The sequence below is a fragment of the Parus major genome, chromosome 19, assembly GCF_001522545.3.
Source record: "Parus major isolate Abel chromosome 19, Parus_major1.1, whole genome shotgun sequence".
Classification (NCBI taxonomy): domain Eukaryota; kingdom Metazoa; phylum Chordata; class Aves; order Passeriformes; family Paridae; genus Parus; species Parus major.
The window spans coordinates 7,805,932-7,827,274 of NC_031787.1; the positions used below are offsets into that span (position 1 = coordinate 7,805,932).

A 21,343-nucleotide genomic window follows, 5' to 3' on the forward strand; every position below is an offset into this window, starting at 1 on the left:
GCAGTCCTGGAGTGGGGCTGGAGGGGCCTGGGCCCGCCTGGCTGGCACAGCCCAGAGCTCTGGCACTGGCACAGCACAATTATGGCTTTGCTCTCCCTCGTCAGCATTTCCTGCTCCTTCCAGAACCACCAAACCGAGGCTCTGGAGATCTTCCGAAGGCTTTTCAAAGGAGCACGGCTCTGCCTCACCCAGACAAACTCAGGCACTCCCAGCCAGCATTTATCACAGCCCCCACTCCCACGGAGCTGGCCTCAGCACCAACATTTTGCTCTAATTAAAGAGAAATGATAATGACAAACTAACACCATAAATCAGCTTTACAATGAATTTTTTTTTTGCAGGTCTAGCCTGTTAAATAAAAATATTTGATCAAAAATGTGTGGGTATCACAGGATCTAAATCGTTGCTAGAAACAGTTATATAGGATATTTCATATGCAGCCTCTTCTCCAGGATTAATTCAACATGGCTTTATTTGAGAAAAAATAAAAATGATAAATGCACTGCTGTTATCACCCCTGCAACATGAACCCCTGTCCAACAGGCAGAACACTGGATGGCAACCTGATCTTAAATAGTTTTTGTCTGGAAATACGATACAAAGCAAAAAGTCACAACATTAAAAACTGCAAAGCAACTTGGACTTAGAAACAGAAAACTTGAGAACTCAAAAAAGGCCAAATGTCTATTTGTATGTGATGTTCACTGATCCTGTGCTTTCAATCCTTTTGTCATTTACTGCTTAAAAATATCTTCTTGGGAAAAAAACCACTCCAAAAGCAGTTTTTAAAGATCTTCCCCTTTCTCTACAAAAGCTGATTTTCTGATGCAGCAAACCAGCCTTTGCAGATTCAAATTCAAGAATATTCATCTCCTGTACTAACCAAGAAAAGGAAAATGAAAGGCAAAAAATCCAACCACAAAAGCACCTTCATCACTCATAATTTGGAAATCTTGGGCAGTGGGGAATGTGACACTCAGGGCTCCTTTCTCAGCACGTGATGTGTGTCAGCCCCTGTGTCAGAATGGACAGAGCTGCCTTTGGGAACACACGTGGAAACATTTGCTTGTGTACAGAGAGATAAAAAATATTCTTCCTCTTTTTAAAATTATCATGAAGAGAATAAATCCTTTAGGAACAGAGGAAAATACTTTTAAAATCACCAGTCTTTGTTGACATCTTCAGGATTTGTCAAGTTCTCCCCCTGCTTTTCTGCACTGCACTTGGGGATAACAAATATCACTTTTTACAATTCCAGCCTTATGAAGGAAGGAGGAAAAAACAATCCAAGGAATTGGACTGAACTCCATCATCAACCAAATGTCCCTCCCAAAGGTGCCACCAAACCAAAGCCTGGTTCCCATCCCAGCTCAGAGCTTGCAAAGCTTTAAATCCCAGCGTGATCTTCCCTTTCTTACAGAGCTTCAGGAAATCAAAATGACGCTGATGCAACACCCGCTGCTTTAGGAACATCAAACCCATACCACCAGCTCCTCCAGCCAGCTGAGGGTTTCGTGCCCCTGAAAACAGCAGAGTTGGGAATTTTTCCTGGAAATCAAACCAGAGGGACAATTTCCCTAATAACACATGCAAGGGCTGTCAGAGAGCTCGAGGGAAGCAGCTCATTCTCCTTCCCAGAGCGTGCAGAGCCCACAGGAATCCCGAGGCTACAATTTTTTTCCTCCCAAACAGGCTTCCTTCTCCAAGGTAGTGGCCTCTAACCACTCTGCTAAAAAACCTCCCAAAGTCTCTCATTGAGAAAAGTTCAGAAATCTCAGCCTTGCTCTGGTGATCACAGAGCCACTGAAGCCCAGCAGGATCCTCCCTGCAGAGCTCCCAACAAGAGACCAACACTGAGACTTTTCTGCCAAAGTCCTGCTGAACGAGCCCTCAGCTGCTCCTGATGCCCAAAAACATTTTATCAAGAGCTGCAACAGCATTTTCCCCAAAACTTCCCAGCCAAAGAGCCCTGGGCTGGATGTGCTGAGCCAAACCAGCTCCCAGAGCAGCTCTGGTACAGCAGAACTGTGAAGTTCATCACAGATTCACCAAATTGCCTTTATCTCACCCTAAAAGAAGAGACAAAGCACCGAGGGCATCGTTGCATTTCCACCAGTGTTTGCTTGGAGGGCAGGAGATAACTGCAGCCAGAGCTTTTTTCTCCTATGCCATATTCTCCTTCCTCCGTGGTATTTTCAGTACTGCTGAACAGAAGCCACTTGTAATTATGACTTTAATTATTTTAATCTTTAAAGGCAAATTACACCACTTATCCCAGTGGAGACATGTTTTTAAATAAAACATGAAAGTAACACAAATGAAAATGGACCCAAATCTAATCAAGCAGGTCCTAGTCTTAATACAATTAAGAAAAGAGTAATCCCATCATCATAAAAACAAATAGGTTTGGCAATAATTATAAATATGAATATTGTATAACAAATATTTGCTGTACACTTGAGATCCCCAATGCTTTAAAGAGCTGGAGTTTGATTCACAAAGAGCCTCCCCCAAGTTACAGCCAAGGTCAAACTTCAGTGGAAAGGGGCTAAAAGTGATAGATCTGTGGCATTAACTACTGCACTCCTTTTAATAGAATCCAGCATAAACTCAAACCAGCCTTGTGCTCAGCCTGAACCATTTATCTGAGACAAAAATGTCTTCTTGACAAAAACCAGATCTCCTTTAATAAAAGTGAGGCAGACAGTATTATGCTCTGAGGGAATCCTGTTGCTCTTTTTATATTTATATATAAAAAGAATTCTTCTGTAATACACGGAGATATAAAAAGTGAGGAAAATTGAGGCCAAATATCTGAGCATCAGAACATCAGATCAGCCTTTGCCAAAGCTGCTCCTAAAATAAAAGCCCTGGTGTTAATGACCAGTGGAATTATGTCTGTAGTTAAAGTTTTATTATTGAATATGCTTCACTCTTTGAGCTTCTTTTTGCATCAGACCAAAATTTCACAACAATTCCTGCTCCTGATAAGCATCTTGATATGGTTCAATTGCAATCAACTCCTCACCAAATGAAAATGAACTTTGGAAAGTGCAGCAGGCGGCTGCTTTTTTTCCCGAAAATTCTTCTTTAATGCAATAAAAAGTTAATAGGGAACAGGAAAAAAAAAAAAAAAAGCCCTGATCACATTTTAAAACATAAATAGATCAACATGTTATCTTAGTTTGCTGAGCTGTTTTGAAAATATTCCCTCCAATATTGCTGAGTTGTGGATGAGCTGCACGGTGAGATTTCATCAATCACAGCCCCAGCAAACGTACCCAGAACTGAATTTTGGGTTTTTAACTGGCCACATCTTTCTCTGTCAACCAACTGTTAGATGTTGAACAGATTTACATTCTGCCCCAAAACTGGTGACTTCTGAGCAAGGTCATTATTGCAGCCTGCACGTGGGTGGCCCAGTGGATGAATTAATTAAGAATACAGAAACAAAGGTCGAAAGAAAATAATTTTTCTTTCAAACCCAAGCCAATAAAGTCTTACACATTTAATTCCAATTACTGAAAAAGAGGACATCTGTACAGCTTTAGGTTTATCCATTTCAACTAATTAAGGGATTCAAATAAATAGTCCTTCCATCTAACTGAAAAGTTTGCTAACACTTCATTAGAAGGAAGTTTAAACAAGCACACAACCTTGTTAACATATTTTGGTTTACCACAAAGTTACTTGGGCATCTCGATAATTATTTTTATTCCTTTTACAAATATCTCCTGACAGCCAATGTCAATAATTCTGCATTCCTCTGCATTTATTTAATTACCTCATCATTCAAATTTTCTTAAAGTAGCACCAACTTTGAAAGTAGGAACTATCACATAAACAACTGCTGGGGATGAGAGTTTACTACAATATCTACATTAATAAGATTTATTAAAAATACTTTCCCTGCAGATTTAATCCTCCTACATTAGGAGAGTTCTTTGGTCTTTAATTGTGGATTTTTCAGTAGTGAGTTTGCATTTCACCCTCTGCCATGGCAGCAGTGAATGAGACACATCAAGCTCCCTCTCACATCCTTCATATTTAATGCCTTTGGAATGATAAAAAATAAGTCAGTCCTCCTGGTCTGTGTCCAGAACATGTCCCTTCATCATCCTCCTGGCACAGAAATTGTTATATTTGTACACAGGCACAGAGCAGCTCAGTCCACCTTTAGAACCTGTGTGCTGAGCTTGAAACAACTGGAAAGGTACTTGGATCATTAATTTGAAAAACTTTAGACATATTTATTTAAAAAAAATGCTTCCCCACTCAAAAAAAAAGCTTAATTCTCCTCCAGAATGATGCATTTGCCTGTCTTAGATTTATTGTTGTCTTCCATTTTCTTTCTCTTTTTAAAACAGATTAATTCTTTTGGGTTTTTTTTACTGTATCTTATCTTACAGGCATATTTTATTACTTGGAAAATGTATCTTTCACTGCAACACCCAAATTCTTGGTCAGGCTGTGCAGGTTTGATAGAAATCTTTATTGACCTGAAGGAGGTGAGGTATTTATTTTATATTAGGAGGGCACTGATGATAAGAAAATAATTCCTCCCTGCTTCTGAAATTCCCCTCAGCTGTGACAAGGCTGAAACCCATGTGAGCACACAGCAATCCCTGCTGAATAGGATTCAAGGCTTTCCAAGTGTTCATTTAGCCCAGAAAATACTTGGTTGGAATTTTTAATTCAGGGTTTCTCAGTGAGTGGAGGAAGAGCCTGATGGGCACAGCCATGAACATCCCAAACCAGGAATCTCATCCCAGCAGAAAGGGTTTGTTGATTCCAGCCAGAACTCTTATTGTCAGGAATCTGAAAACTGGGGTGATAAAACAAGGGAAAATCCTTTCACTGAGAGTGGCTCAGCACTGAAAAGTAGTTCCCCCATGGGAAAGTGGAGTCACCATCCCTGGGAGGATTCAAAAAACGAGCAGATGTGACAATTTGGTCTCATGGCAATGGCAGGATTCAATCAAAGGCTGGACTGGATGACCTTGCAGGCCTTTCCCAAACTTACTGATTCTGTCAATCTGTGATTCTATAAACCAGTAACTTTAGGAAAACCACTGGTGACCCTAAAACAGCAGAGAGGCTGGACTTGGCATCACCAACCTGCCCCACCACGCCTCCATCTCAGCCAAAGTGATGACGGAGCTCAGGTGACCACAAACTGATTTTCCACAGGAGAATAAAACAATGTCACAAATTCCCAGCATGAGGAGTTCACACATTGGGATCAGCTCCACGCTGGAGCCTGCTGGGGTCCAGGGCAGCCCCAACGAGCTCAGTGAGATTCTCACCTCCCTGAAAGGTGAGAGGTGCTGAAAAACTTCCCTGAATCCTGCCTGAACCCAGCCAGGGTTAACCAGCCAGGACAAACGAGTGCCATCCACACTGGCATTCCTTCCAGGAATTCTCCTGCCAGCCACAGCATCACATCCCTGCCAGGCTCCTCAGGATCTCTGCCAAAACCAGGATCTACCAGCTCACATCTGCAAAAAATTCACATTTCCACTGGAAACAGAGCTGGGGGCACAGGAAGAGACTCAGAGGGACTGGGAGTCCCTCACAGGAGAAGGTTCTGTACTGGCAGTGTGGAATGACCATGTACAAAGTGCATTTATTTCTTTTAAATCAGATTTCTTTTTGCCAGAGGGATATTTCAGTAAGAAAAAAAAATAAAAAATAAAAAATCTTCTGCACCATGAAAATCATAACAATGCCAAAGAAAGGTTATTTTCTTTTTTCCTGGGAATAAATATAATTCTGAAAGCAAATCGCAGCACTGGATATAAATTATATAATTTAACAGCATTTAAAAACTTCAGATGACAAAAATATGAATGCAATACACACCATTAGGATATCCAGCTTCCTGGAGGTTGAAGACAAAACTTATTTTCCTAGAGCTGATGGCTTATTTATGTTAGAGCAGCAGGGTTTGGACAAGACAAACATTATCATTTTTACAGCTCCTCTCCTGTAGTGCTCTTTAGGCTTTGATAGCTCCCTAGTATTGTTAGGCTCAGAGGACAAGTTCATAAAACCTCTAAATCATATAAAACAAGACTTAAAAACCTGAGATCTATCTTTTTTTTCCCCCCCAGGCCTATGCAGAAGAATCAAAGCACAGACAGCGACCAGCAGAAATAATGACCACATTAAACAGCTTCATCAGAAATTTATGAAGTCAAATTTGCCTTTTTTTTCCTTTCCTTGTTGTATTTGAAGAGCCAAAAGATTTTTTTTTTCCTGGAAACAAAAACAAATCCCAACAGCCAACAGAATTATTTTAGGACCTGGCTCTAATATTTTAATTTATTTTTTTTTTACATTATCTTCTTTCTCTTATTTCAGTTTTGGAAGAAAATGTCTATACTGTTTCATAAACAATTCCTTTTCAATGCAACATCGCTTGGTTAATTACTTCCAAAATTAATTGTCAGGGAACAACTATAATGAAGTTTTTGTTTTGCTTTGTTTTTTTTTCAAGTAAAAGATTTTATTTTCCTGTCAAGAAAAAAACATAAAATAATGGGCAAAATATTTGACTTCTGATGTGTCCTTAATACCTCATTAACTTACCTGCAATGAGAATGAAAAAGATAGGGGAAAACATGAAAAAATTGAAGGTTTTTTTTGCTTTAAATTCAATAAATGTGACTATGAGGAAAAAAATCTCATGGACTAGTTACAGAATAATGAAGTGTGTGGGAGTTCTGCATAAACACTGAATCCAGGACCAGACACTTTAAAATTAAATGAGTGGTAGAAACAAAACAAAAAAAGACATGGATATCTTCTCTGTCATAAAGACAGGAAAATCCAGCAATTTAAAAGCTGTCTGATAATGGTGTGGAGTTTGTAACAAATGATTCTGCCTGTGTATTATTATATACACTAAATTTACTCTGTTGTTATAGAACAGTACAAATGCCCCACAGCACAGCATCGTGCTCGACTGCATTTGGGATTTACATAAAATTATAACTTTTACACTTCATAGCCAACTTCTCTCATCATTTATTTTAGCCTGGAATTCCCCAATTCCCCCTATTCCTGAAGAACCCCATATTCCAGCCACGTTCTGTATTAATAACTATCATCAGACATCTCCACTTGGACTGATCAGCATCAATCAATGTCAATTAGGAACAAGTGTTGGGGAGACAAAATGTGACACTTCACACTTGATCTTGTCAAAGTGTCACATAAATATGCTGCAAGGACAATATATATTTTGGCTGCATTTCAGTCCCAAACAGGATTTTACCCCAGCTCTGTGAGTCTGTAAAACTCCTGCCCCGGTGAAAATCTGGTTTATTTTTCACTCCCAACAGCACAAAAATGATTTTCCTGGGAATGTGGTGGCAGTGCAGGCTGTGGCTGTGTGCACACCGTTACCTGTCCCTCTGCCACGGTCTCGGTGTCGATGATGGTGACAATCCCAGGCACCAGGGGACTGCGGCGGAGGTTGCTGTGAGCCAGGATTTCCTCCTCGGTGGCTCCCGACGGCAGCGTCCCCGTGAGCTGTGTCACCACCTTCCCCACCATCGTCAGCCCAGTCTTTATTGTCTGCAAAAAAGGGGGAAAAAAAACCAAAACAAACCTTTAAACAGTGTTTAGGGCTGTGCTGTGGGTTCAGCTCGGATTTTTTTCTAGAAATGGATTTGTTGAGGAATGATGTATCAGAGCTGCGAAAGGCTGGAATAAAACAGCTTGAAAAAATTTGGCATCCTAGTAAATGGAAGAATTCACCTTTATTTTGGAAGTCAATTATGCCAAAGCATTATTGAAAAAAGAAGTATTTTAATGTTCAAATAATTTAATGGTTTTTGTATTTTAAGTTGAGGTTTTTTTAACTTTGATTTTACTTCTTCCCATAGCATGGATGGTCAGAAGGATCAAAGATGAGGCCACGATGGGTGTGGGGAGGCACTGCTCACACAAAAATTCAAACAGCCCCTAAGGCTGACAGTTTTGTCTTCTGCACAGTGCAAGAAACCAAGAATTTGGCCTTTGCTACATCTGACACACTTATTTTTTACTCAGTAATTAAGCATTAAAACTGAATATGAGACTCAAATCCAGCAAAATTAAAAATGCCACCCCCAAGGTCCTGGAAGTCCCAGGCACATCCCAGCACAAGGAATGGGACTTTCCAGGCTCTGCATGTTTCCCAGACATGGGTTTGAAAACACATTCATTGCACCAGCTTTTAGCAGCTAAAGATGCTGAAGATTATTTCTATTTTGCTTTATTTTATTTGGAGAAAGAAGCAGAGTAGATACAGTAGGAGAGATGCAGACTGAAAAGAAAAACAAGCCCAACTATAACTTTAAATATTTTCTCCTTGAACCAAGGACTGTGCCTTATTTGCCTGTAAAGAATTGAGCAGATTTATTATGCAATATAAATAAGAAATAGCAAAAGAGATCAGAATGGAATGACACTGTAACAAGCCAATTCTTAACTAAAAAGACAAGCTAAGCTGCCTGCTAAATTGAAAATGAAAAAAATGTCCAGATCCCAGGCTGAAACCAAGAAGCAGCCACAAATCAATTGCAACTGCTTTGTTTAGTGCTAAAATCTCAAACTGCAGTGATTAGAAAACACATTAGTGTTCATCAATTAGCAGCCAAACGTTTGTTTTAATAATTCATGGGAAATGACTTACACAAAGTCTGTTAGTGTGTTGTCAGGAAAGCCTCTGAAGGGCCAACAGCAGCAGGCGCCACACGGTATCGATGGCCACGGCCAGCCAGGAAGGCTGATTAACCTCTGAGATGCCTCTGCTGATGGACTCACCCCATTAATGCTAATGGAGATACTTCCACTTAAAATCGAGCCAGGCCTTTAGCACAGCAATGGCTTTGGGGGTTTAAAGTCTTTAGTAATATCCTGCCATTTGTTTCTTGTTATTTCTTTTTATACCCGGCTACGACAGAGGAGAATAAAACGGGTTTTAACAGCGGCGGATTCAGGAGGCTGGGAGAGGTAACATAAAGCAGATATTGATAGCTGAGGAATAAACCTAAAATAGCCCCTGTGCCATCACGGATGAATTCCAGCTCTCCTGGCAAAAACTGACACGGCAGTTTTTTGGCCAATAGCTAAAATCCTAGAAAATGATTCGTTCCCAGTTTATAAAGCAGGGAGGAGAAAGCAGTAAATGCTACACGGTGAAACACCTGTGTGAGGGAAAAGGCTACAAACTGTGACTGACCTCTTATAGAAAATATCTTTAATATTCATAGTGAGAGCAATGGGATGACAAAATACCAACCACGAATTCACAGCTGTCTAGAAGAGAGTGCCCGTGGTGATGCTGCGTGCTGGAGCAGCGTGGGCCTGCAGCAGGGAGAGGTGTGCAGAGATGTGGCCAAGGCCATTAGCTCAGAAATATCACTGCAGAACCATTACAGCACTTACTGCCCTGTGCTGTTGTGTATATTTGCAAAAACTTCTGGGGTAATCTTTAACCTTTCCCATGCCATATCAGCTGTCCCCTCCATCCATTAGGGCTAATGACCTTGCTCTCACATAAGCTGCTAGTCCTCATTAAGAAGTTATCAGGTAACAAGAGAAAACAGATGCAGCCTTTGCTAAATCACTTTACCAGTACAGGATTAAAAGATATGGAGAAGGAATCAAACAAAGGAGTTATGAGGTGAGAAGAACTTGGTTTATAATTTGATGTGAGACATGTGACAGAGCAAATACATTTTAAATGAAATGGGTTCAAGTTTGCACTGTCCCAGTTCCTTTATCACCGATGGGAACTCGCCAGTGAAGTCTGCTGATAAATAAAATTAAAATACTTGATCCAGTGTGCAGAAACACACATTATTCATAAGCTCATATGTATCCTATCTACTTCAAAATATGTCATTTGAATATAAATACATACATATATTTAATTGAAATAGATGTATGCCCACACACCTCATTTAATTGAAAAGTAAATACAACTTTAATTAGATGAAAAGAATTAAAATGCACCATTCAGTGCCTGTTAGGATGCTTTGCTCTAACAAAGGCCTTGCATCCTTTTAGTGACAGCACAATATAGTGTTCCTTTTTCTCATAATAAATACATTTTATATGATCTGTTTGATTGCAAATGAAAAATCTATAGAAAGCAGAAAGAGAAATCAAAAAGATCTGCCTTGGGTGTCAACACAGTGAGGTTGAGCCTCACACTCAGTTTGAACAAAGGAATAATAGGGTTTATTCTGAAAGAAATTCCATGTCCATGCTACTGTGTTTGTTCAACTGGACTGAAAAGAGTATTTATCTATGGAAGAGACTTTCCTGTCTACATGCACTGAGGGCATTCTTCAACACCTCTAAGGAATGATACTTTCATTTCTCCAAACACATCCATTTTTACCTTCGCTCATCATTAATCCAAATGTGAATCTTGACACATTTTCTGCTTCCCAAAATTTTCTGCTTGGTCAAATGACAGAAACTACCAGAGCTTTTAGAACATGAACACCCAGAAAGCCACCAACACGATCACAACTTTGACCTCAGTGGTTTTGGTTAGCAGGGACCTTCCTAAATAATTCCCAAGTTATTTGATTAAGGAGGAAATTTATTTGCAGCACCTCCCACTGAGGACAAACCCCTGGCCCCACAAGGGTCAGCAAAGGCAAAACCATCACAGAAAATATTCTGTGCTGCCACCAAGACCTTCTAGAGAGGATCTGAAGGGCAATTCTCCAAAGCGACCCTGCTGAAAGCTCTCAGCTTTCCTTCTCTTTCATAAGAAGGTTCTTTCACTTCATTAGAAAATTGGAAGCCAACCAGAGAAAAGGCTGTAACCCAAGGTAACCTGGCAAAACAAGAACTTTAATGGAACCACTTCTGAACCAAAAAGCAGCAGTGCAGGGAAAAGGAAAGGACATCCACTTCCCAAGAAGCTGCTCCTGTGCTGATCAAAGCAAAGGAAATACAAACCCCTGCAGCTGATAGGACACAACAGCGGTAGAGGTTCATAAATGAAGAATTCAATAAGGAAGGAGTGAATTTGATGGTGAAGCAATGAGATGGAAAAAGAGCAATAGATATGTGGAGCATCTATTTGCCAGCAAGAAAGTCAGCCCTCCAGTTATCAGAGATGAAAACCTGCTGGACAGCAAGCCAAGACTCAATGAAATCACTAATAAATTAAACATTGCAGATTTACTGTGGTGCACTCATGGATAACAAATTAATACACTAAGGCTGAGATACTCCTCAAGAGCCAAATCATGCAAATATTTAAAACTATATTAGTATTAATCTTGTCTATTACAGTAACATCCAACAGGCAGGAGCATGAGCAATGTGTTGTGCAAATACAGAGCAGCACAGAGCCCGTGCCCTGGGGATTATCCCCTTTCCTAACTCTCACTGGGGGTTTATCTCTGTACAGAGGCTAACAATCTTCTCTTTCCTATGATTATAAACACATTTTATCTTCTGTATCTACTCACATGATGCAATAGCACTACTTCAGTGTGATAAATTCAGCTTAACAGCAGAATTTCTGGATTATGATGCCTGGCTAGTACTACTCAGCAGGGAAGGCCATCAGCTAACAGTGATCTGTTTGCAGGATTTTGCCACATCTGATCCAAACTCTGGCTGATCACACTAAGCCAATCGGTTTTTCAAACTTATCTGTGCTATAAAAAAGATGTTCATGATGCTGGGATTGAAGGAATTTGGGGAGATTTCCACACACACCTTTTTTTAACCATGTTTTTTTTAACTGTAACAGAGATCCAGCAAATCACCTCAGGAGAGGAGCAATTCCAGCTCCCCTCAACAATGTAAAAAGCTGTGATTTTTCTCCTTCTCTGGCCACACTGTGATTGTGATGGACTGTTTGTTTTTCTGTTTTGTTTTCACATGAGCTGGCCTGCCCTGTGTCTCTCTTTGTGGCTTCTCCTAACTGTTGTTTTCCTCGGTGCCACCGAGCCTTCTGTCCCGCGCTGTCATTTCATTCCTATTATTAGGTTTGTTTTCTTGCACATATCAGAAATGAAAAGGCTGGTGGTTACAAGGGAAGCTTGTAATCAGCACCGAGTTCACCCCACAGTGCCAAAACTCACTCTGTGTGTGCGTGTGAGAAAAAGAAATTGTTGTTGCAGCAAGGAAAGGAGATGGGAGGGAGACGGTAAAACAAAAGTTGTGCTCGGTCTTGTTTAAGATTTTTCCAAGCCATGGGATTCTTTTGATACTACAAAACCCCAGACATTTCTCTGAAAACAGAGGGATTTTATATCATCATCTGAAGTAAGAAAATGAGGCAATGGAACCTATATGTAAACAGTCATTAATAAGCTCTAACCTTCAAAGAAGGTAATTAATTAGCTCCAGTACTGTGCTGTCACCCTTCAGAGAGAGCACAGTGTATAATGGGGGTGTGATGGAGTCCAAAAAGCAGCAGGCACTTGTAAAGTCACTTTTCATGATGCTAAAAGACTAATAATTCACAATGTTGATTTCTAATCGCATAAACTTGTGCCACTATGAACAGCCATTACACAAATCCATCCCACTGTCACTTCCCTCTAATAGAAATAGCTATTTGTAATAAAATTTGTAAGAATCAGTTCAGAAGCAGAGATACTTTGTGGAAAGCTACAGTTAGTCAGAGTTTGGGAGGATGGGGAGGGCAGGCACAGTGCTGCTGCCTGCAGGGCTCTCAGTGTGCTCTCCTCTCTGGGAAGGGAGGGGGTGATGACACACAGCCCAATTCAGCAGGGAAACCTCATAATTATGTTCCAGGAGCAGCTCTCCCAGGGCAGATGATGGACTCACTTTGGCAGCACTAATGACTGTGGCAGTGTAAGACTGAATGTTGTCTCCACAGGCTCCACCACGGGACTGATGGCATCGGATCAGCTACAAGAAGAAAGACAGCAACCAAGTCACTACTATTAAACTGCACAAACCCATAACCCATTACCAGAGCTCTTATTTATCATGTACAGTGGTGTGTTTTTTCCTACAAATAGCAAAAAGCCCTGCTGAGACACTTAACCCCTTTTTATAATCTTCTGGGTGCCACCCAGACTGTCGCGTCCCCCGCTCCAGTTTTCAATTACCAGATGAGTACTCACTAAGAATTCATAAACTTTGAAATGGTGGGATTTTTGGTCTGGCAGCAATACCACAAATAAATTTAAATAAATATAATCAAAAGCTTTAGCCATGTATATGTAACATTAAATATCAGCCATTCTAAGAATCCAAGTGTGGCTTTCCCCTCCTTTTTATGACGAGCAAGCAAAGAAATGACAAAGGAAAAGAGTTGTTTGAAACTTTGCATTTAATAGATTAAAGGAATGTACATGGGGTTTGCTTTTTATTGCCCTTCTTCAAAATCAATAAATCAAAGCAAGACTCTTGTACCTGCCATCACCCTACAAAAGTAGGTTTTGCCTTTGAACCCTAACTAACAATAGAATCTGTGCTTCTATGCAAAATTAGAAAAAAATACAGATATTTCTTGCTTGCACACAGAACATCTTGCCTATTTAACTATTTGTGCTGAATAACATTTAAAATTACTGTAGGATGCATTTGTTTCTACAGGTTTCTCTGTCCTACTTATATTTAAATATCTAAATAAAAATACATAAACTAGGGAAAACCCACTGTGAATTTACCTGGGAACACACAAGTCATTTAAATTCCCTTTGTGATACAATTCCTTTGCTGACATTTTGGCAGCAATACTGTTTAAATTCCATGCTGACCAGGCTTAAGTTCTCCAGCATCAGCAAGATGTGGCAGGAAAGGAAATGCAGGCCTGAATTTTGGAAGAAATCAGCTGTGCTGGAGGAGGTGTAACAGCAAATACATTTCTAAAATCTGCCTCTGATAATTTCTGGCTCAGCTCTAGAAACAGCTTCTCCAGTCACAGGTAGAAGGGAGAAAAAACATCTGCTTTGAAATTAAAGTAAGGCACTGGGAGCCGAATTTAGGCTTCACTTCAAGTTTTAAATACACAACCACTTCTCTGGGTAAAAGAGATCATTTCTTTGCTTGGGAATCTATTTTCTTTGTCTCTAGAAAGATGAAAAAGTCTTTCCAAAATTTCATTTTTTTTTCTCCTGGAGCTTAACTTTTTCAAAGATGTTCAAAAGTGGACATTTTAATGCTATTTTCTAACCTACAGAGTTCATTGCTGTGTTGGCTCAGACAAACCCAGGCTCTGTCCAGCCTCAGTTTCCCCAAATTTGCCTACCTTGAGAAGTGTCTGTAATTAAATGCTCTCAACTTTTCAAGCACAAAATGGGTTGATTATCGAGTTACCTCACTGAAAGCACATGTTGATGGCTGTCTTCTCTGCCTTCCAAGTTCCTTAAACTGAGCTTAAAACAAATGTGCAGAGTACAGATCTAATATTTTAAAATACGTAGGTCTGTCATTTTAATGCAACTCCTCTTACAGACTTTCTTTTGAACATACCTTTTTCCTGTGACCTTTTCTTTCCTTTTCCCCCCTATATATGTAAAATCTAGAAGTATTTTTTTATATCAAACCCTTCCTTACCTTATTTTCTGCATAAGCAAGCCAACGGCTTCCAAGAGCAATAGGATTCATGTTTGGCCCTGGACAAGGATAGCAGCCTGCAAAGTTTGAAAAGACAACATTAAGAAATATCTTAATGACTTCTTCCAAAGGATTTTATTTATTGCCAAGAAAACAAAAAGTCTAAACAAAGGCCTTTCAGTTGCTAATATCACTCAGTGGATGCTTGCATTTTTGTTTCTAGAGATAAGGCTGTGGTTAGATGAGCTATTTCAAACATTTGATTATGTGTAAATATTCATTTCTCCTTATGTTTGCATTTTCAAAGCCATTTTGATACAAAAATGACATTCTGGGGTGAGGGAATATTGATGTTTGTCTCGACTGGTTTTGTATCTTCACATTTTAATTCATTTTATTTGATTGACGCCTTTCTGTTGGTGAACAGTTTGCTCACTTCAAGCTCTTCTAGATTTTTATTGTATGAAAGGATGTATTGTGCTCTTGATTTCATTTTTAATAATTCTATATACAAGCCCTCAGCCTTTCAAAATACTTTTGGTTTTGATTTTAACAATTCTATAATAAGCCCTCAGCCTCTCCATATACTTTTGCACAAACTTGACTTTACACAGTGGGAAATTTCATAATTTCTTTAAAATTGGTGGCAATGTTTCCACTGTTCAGCTGTTTTCCATTACCTTTATATTATCATTAAAAATAGATTTATATATATGGATAAAAATGAGCTTAGAAAAGAGAATTATTCCTGGGGATTAAAACAAGAAAATACCTGTAAGAGAAAATAGATGTGAATGAAAACATGGAAAGACTTAAAATTAATCAGGCCCTTAATTAAATGGCACTTCATATATAAAGTTTTTAAAATACGTCTTTTTATAAAATGTTATAAGTAAAATAAAAATTTTACAAATAATTAATTTGTATTTTAAAAATATGCATTTTTACATGAAAAAATAAGGAGGAAAGACCCGAGGAAAGGAAGAAGCTATCAAGCAAATGGTTAATCTCAGTTTTCATCAGTTCTTAGGCAAATACACTCAATTTAGCAATTTAAATTCTCTCACTGATTGGTCAAGAAACAAAACATTGAAGACCTTACAGACATGTGTGTGTGATTTAAAGGAGCCCTGGGCAGCTGCTCCTGCACCCCGGGCTGAAGGAACACAGGCAAACAGCATTTCAGAAAACAACACAACTTTTATTCAGAGTATTGCTTAAAATCCTAAATAAAAATAAAAATAAAGCCCAAAGCCAGCCACTGCCCGTTAAGCTTTCTATTTTCTAAATCTCTGCTCTGAGACCGTGACACTGCTGTGCACCCATAGCAAGCAAAAACAACCAGATCTCCCCAGATATCCAGGTCTTTTCCAGCAGGCTCCAAAACACTCCAGAACATCTCCTGAGGAGAGCAGAACTTCCAGAAGTGGAATGGTTTTGTTCTCCACACCTGCCAAGCACTGGGAAGGCGTGTGAGGAGTGGGGGAGGTGTTAACACCTTCGGGGAAGTTTCAATGGACATTTGACAACTTTGGATGCGTTTTTGGGCCCGCGTAGGCCCCGCCGAGATAAACAATCCTGGATTTCACTGTCCAGAACAAAGCACTGAGGGAATTTAAAAATTCCAAAGATCACAGTGAGCTGTTTGAAAGATCAGAAAGCAAGGGAAGGAGGGAATTAATTCATCCAATTAAAGCCATCTCAGGCAGAAGCCAGTGAGGCTTTTGAGAGGCCTTATGGCCGGCCTGATCTCAGGAAGGAAAACGAATTCTGAAGAGACGATGCCACAATTGTTACTGCATTCCAAGAGTGCATAAAATGTGGGCAGCCAGAGCCTCTTAAGGAACAAAGCAAGCAAAACAGAGGTTGTAAATACAGCTCTGGGTTGTAAATACAAACGTGTTCTTCCGATGACATTATAGATCAGGAGCGGTGAGGTTTTAATGCCGACTTCTGCCTCGGCAGCTCTTATCTGGGTCAGGAAGGAATCCAGGTCCCCCAAACCTTTCTTTTACCTTCCCTTTTATGTATAAAATATAGCACTAAAAGTTGCCAGATGATAACCCTCGTCGTGTAAATCTCTACAGTGACTTTAGAACCAGTGACTTGCATTTCCCAAATTTGTAACATCCCTGCAGGAGAAAACTAAAGGAGTCTCAGCAATTCAACAACTCCCAGCAAAAAACCAAGTCCTGCTTGGAAAAGGGAGCTGTTCTCAATTACTTCAGTGAACTGAAGTCATTGAAGAACTGCAAAAAGAATTCTTCAAATCCAAAAGTGATCACTGAACAGAAGAGTTACTTAGAAAAGCTGGGACTGCCCTTCCCAAACCCACTGCCCGTGGTTTGTCCTGTGAACTGGGCTCAGTCAATCAGACTCCACACACAAATCAGCCAGTTCTAAGAATAAACTCCACAAAGGTCAACAATTCAGCTCGGTCCTAAACTCTACTTTCTGATACGAAAAACAGCGTAAAAAAAGGAGCTATTTCCTCCCTTTCTTTTCTTTGCAAGTCTTTGCATTTTGGAAACTTGCAGCAGCACAAGGATAAACAAAGGGTTATACTTTATGGGAAGGAAAAGCAAATTGTTTTTCTGCTTTCCAAAAAAACAGCTGGAGTCAGCAGAACATCATCTATGAGGCAAATGAAAAGACAGACACGGCATGACCCATCGAGCTGGGCCATCCAATCCTCACCAGCCCCACTCTCTTAAAGATTAACTTCTACTTCTACCAGACTTCAAAACAACAGAGGAAAAAGCCATTCTAAGCAATAACAGCAGCAACTTTAGCATGTTTACAATAGGAATGAACATAATGAGAATGCAGAACTAACTGTCAAGAAGACCAAAGTTTCCAAGTTTTAATGACAGAATGGAGAGGTCATCCAAGAAAGAATCACTCAGGAAAAGTTCTTCCAAAAGTGCAGCAAACCAAGCAAGTACGAAAAAATATCTGATCTTAGAACCAGCTTAACTGGGCTAATCACTCACAAAAATATAGGTGAAAACCTACTGGAAACTACTTTGTAACTTTTGAGTACACAGTTATTTCTGCCTCTGTGCAGAGGAAATGAGTAACTTCAAAGTTGGGGGGAAAAAAGAAGAAAAACTGCATTTTGAAAATCAGAATCAAAGTTCCAAGTTTTTTCTGCTAATTTTATCAAGTTGCTGTGCCCAAAAATTCCAACTGGTGCTGCCCTAACAAAAAAGTGAGGAATAAGAAATGGGCTCCAGGATCCCTCTGAAGAGGGGCTTAGATAAGGACACCTCAAATCCTGTGCCTTGGTATTGCCACTTCCAGGATGTAAAATGTTATATACAGCCCCAAAGGTAAATTCTTCAGTGTTGTAATTTCTCAGTTTCTTCCTTTTTTTTTTTTTAATAACTGGGTTATAAAATGACAACTGCAATAAACATATAGTTTGTGATTATTTGCATTCAAAGATGCTTTTAACTTAATTGTGTCTGTGCTGATTTTATATATTTTGTTTTACTGAGAATACAGGAATCCCAAGTTACCTGAAGTTCTCTGAAGAGCTACACAAATGTCTGCTTTGTGATTGAGAAACGAGAAGGTTTCTTTATTTTCCATTCATTTTCAAGTACTACCCTTATGGTAATAATGAAAATCTCCCCCACCCATTGGAGATTCAAATCCATAAACCTGCAATAAACCAAATCACCTCCTCTACCTGTCTCAGAAAATTCACACAAATATCCCCTCCTCTGACTCTGGATCTTTCCATCAGTTTTGAGCTCCTACAAGAAAACTAAGATTCCAATCTTTTCCTTGAACTGTTTTCCAAAAGCTCATCCTGGATCTTCAGTGATGGCAATGTGAACACAAAGAGAGCAGCCAAGAGGAGAAAAGCAACACATTCCTGTCCTCCCACTTGTCTTTTAAACAAACAGCACATTGGGAAAACGCTGCTCAGAGGAACAAAGTCATTACAAGCCATGTCAGCTAGAACAGAGCTTGGGCCAATAAATCACCCAACACGCCACTAATAAAACTTGAACCATTTCCACTGGGGCAGCTCCTCAGCATCTCCACAGCTTCTTTATAAAAGAAAGATTTAAAGGAAATATAGGAATACACTATTCTCCCTAGAAAAATCTGATGTTAACACTCAGAACTTGTCTAAGCTAAGTCAGGGCTTATCTTCAGTTTGCAGAATTCCTTACCCAGAGAATAATTTTATTTCTTTCTCAAACTTCACTAAAACACATCAATGTAAATGACATCTGATAAACTATTGTAAATTAATACATGAATTAATAAAGCTGAGAGAATGAAAAAGCTGAATCAGAATCACCTAACACATCCCATCATGTTTATCTTAAGACACCACTGGTTGATTTTTAATTTCACAGCACATTATAGAAACTTTATTCCTTACAACAATATTTATAGTGCAGAAAAAAAAATCTGTTTTTGGTATTTTCCAGACTTTCATCCCCTCTATCTTGACTTTGTTCTTACTTTTTAATGAAAAACATTTTAAGTTCTTTTCTGTCTTGTTTCACTCTTTTTCCCCTATCAGTTTAACAGGGAAACTTTATTTTTCCATCATTTTCACTGCTTTCTTTTCCCCAATTCCATCCAGTTTCCTTTGCAGGGGTACATACTCATCCTTTTTTACAACTAATTTCGATTTACTGTTTCCTAGGGGGTTAAATTTAATGGATACATCACACCTTGTACCTGTGAGGAATCCAGTTTTATTTCAGCAGTTATTAACAGAAAAGCCATTTAGGATTCTGTCTCTGATCCCAAAATCAGGCAGAAATGGCATCTTTTGGGTCACAGGGAATGCCATGAAGGCAGAGATTCCCAGGCTTACCTCCATCCTAAGGAAACCTTCCTGATTTCTGGAAAAACAAGGGGTTTTCTGTGCCTGGCAAGGTTCATTAAAGATGACATATATCAGCTGAAGTGTCCAATGGTTTTAAACTCAGTTTTCTAAACAAATTCCAAAAGAAGCAACTCATTTTGTCCAAAATTCGTTGCCTTTAATCATTCAAAGGACTTGCTGGATTATCACTTCAAAAATCAGTGAAGCAGGGCCATTGTGTATTTTTAAATAAATAACTCCAAGAACCCACTGAAGTGATGCTACTTCTCTAATAATCAATCTGTAATTCTCTTTTGGGTCTTACGAAACAGAGCTCTCCATAGGAATGGAATTACAGAACTCCATCCTTAAGTCTTGCAGTGCAGAGCAGCCAGAAAATAAATCCATGGCAGACAGCACAGAGAGGGAATATGCAATAAATAATGGGTAGAGTGATACTGTTGTAGCAAAAGCTTTGTTTATTCAAGGAAAACAAGCCATATAAGTTGTTTTATCTAATTTTTTTTTTGGTTGATTGTTTTTTTGGTTTTTTTAGCAAACCAATTTTTTTGTTGTTTATAAACTGTATAAAGCAATATTGTTTATAAATTCCTCTGGGTTCCTTCTAGATGAAAGGCCCTGTGTAAATGTTATTACTCTCACACTGTCATATAATTTCCAAAACTCTTCTATTGTTCTTGTACTTCCTTCTGTTTAAACATCACCCATAAAATGGAGTAAAAGAGTAAATGAGCAGGATGGACCCACTGAGAAATCAGGTTTGCCACCCAGGGCCTTTTTTCCTTACTTATTAATTATTATTATTATTATTATTATTATTATTATTATTATTATTATTATTACTACAGAGATCTCCTTCCCTGCCCACTCCACCATCTGCACATTGATGGTCCCAGTGGGTCCCTTCCAACTCAGGAATTCCATGATTTTAGGATTTTACTGTTACTCCACAGGACCAAGCACAATCCCAGAGCTTTTGCTAAAAATATCAGTAGCCTTTCATGTTCATTAGGCCTGGATGCTCAATTTAGCACCAATCTGATTGATTTCAGGGCAGTGTTTAATCTCAGGTTTACTTTCCTTTTTTGTTCAGACTTGGACACTGATAAATAATAGAAGTTGCCACTGGGGCTGTTTCTGTGCAGGACAATGTCAGATGGCTTCTTCTGCCCTTTAACATTAAGGATTTGGGTGCTTTAGATAAAAATAACTTATATAGAAACAAAGAGCACTTCCTGTTTTACATCTAATTTGTAAAGCTGTCAGAGCCAGGAGATATGACAGACAGACATCTTGGGGACTGAGTCCTCTGTTGTGGCTTTATGAAGCTTTTCTGTTGTATTTACATTTTCCTGCAGTGGAGCAAAACCTCCTGCAAGCACCAAAGCCATTTGTTCCCATAAATCCACTACAGTGCCCCAAAGACCTCTCTGAGAAGAGAGTTTCAGCATTATCCTGGAATGGTGAGACACTGATTCCCACAGCCAGGAAAAAAATCTCTTATAAATAACACTGTTAAAAAGAAAAAGCAAAATTAGATCAGCATTTCTCAGGGAAAAACACCATGAAGGGGTAGGTGCTCGTATAGATGTGGGTGTATAAAAATTAAAAGTGCTTATAGCAATCCACAGAGACATTCTTGGCTCTTCTTCACTGATCAAGAAAATCCTGTGATTCAGGAGCTCCCTTCCCACCTGCCCCGAGGACTTTCGAGCTGAGCTGATCCCCCACGGACAAAGGAATCCTGTCAATTATTATCCCATGTGGGATAAGCAGAGAAATGCCCACAGCTGAGGAGGGAAACACACACAACTTCTTGAAGAATGTGACTCTTCAGGCATTAAACCTCTTCATAAGACACCCAGTGTTTTTTACTTCAAAGCCAAGAGCTCAAACACTTCCTGTGAGCCCATCAGGGAAAGG

At 39.4% G+C, this 21,343-nt stretch overlaps 1 protein-coding gene across 13 annotated transcripts in view; it reads right to left on the reverse strand.

The window, feature by feature from the left end:
* BCAS3 (BCAS3 microtubule associated cell migration factor) overlaps window positions 1–21,343 on the reverse strand; it is a 300,061-nt gene that overhangs the window by 239,004 nt on the left and 39,714 nt on the right. For all 13 annotated transcript variants that reach the window (XM_033518900.1, XM_015646438.3, XM_019008603.2 and 10 more), the window contains exons 10-12: window positions 14,563–14,639; window positions 12,823–12,906; window positions 7,411–7,581 (exon numbers count right to left, since the gene is read on the reverse strand). In XM_033518900.1, coding sequence (XP_033374791.1) covers window positions 7,411–7,581; window positions 12,823–12,906; window positions 14,563–14,639 — 332 coding nt within the window. The remainder of the gene's footprint in view (window positions 1–7,410; window positions 7,582–12,822; window positions 12,907–14,562; window positions 14,640–21,343) is intronic.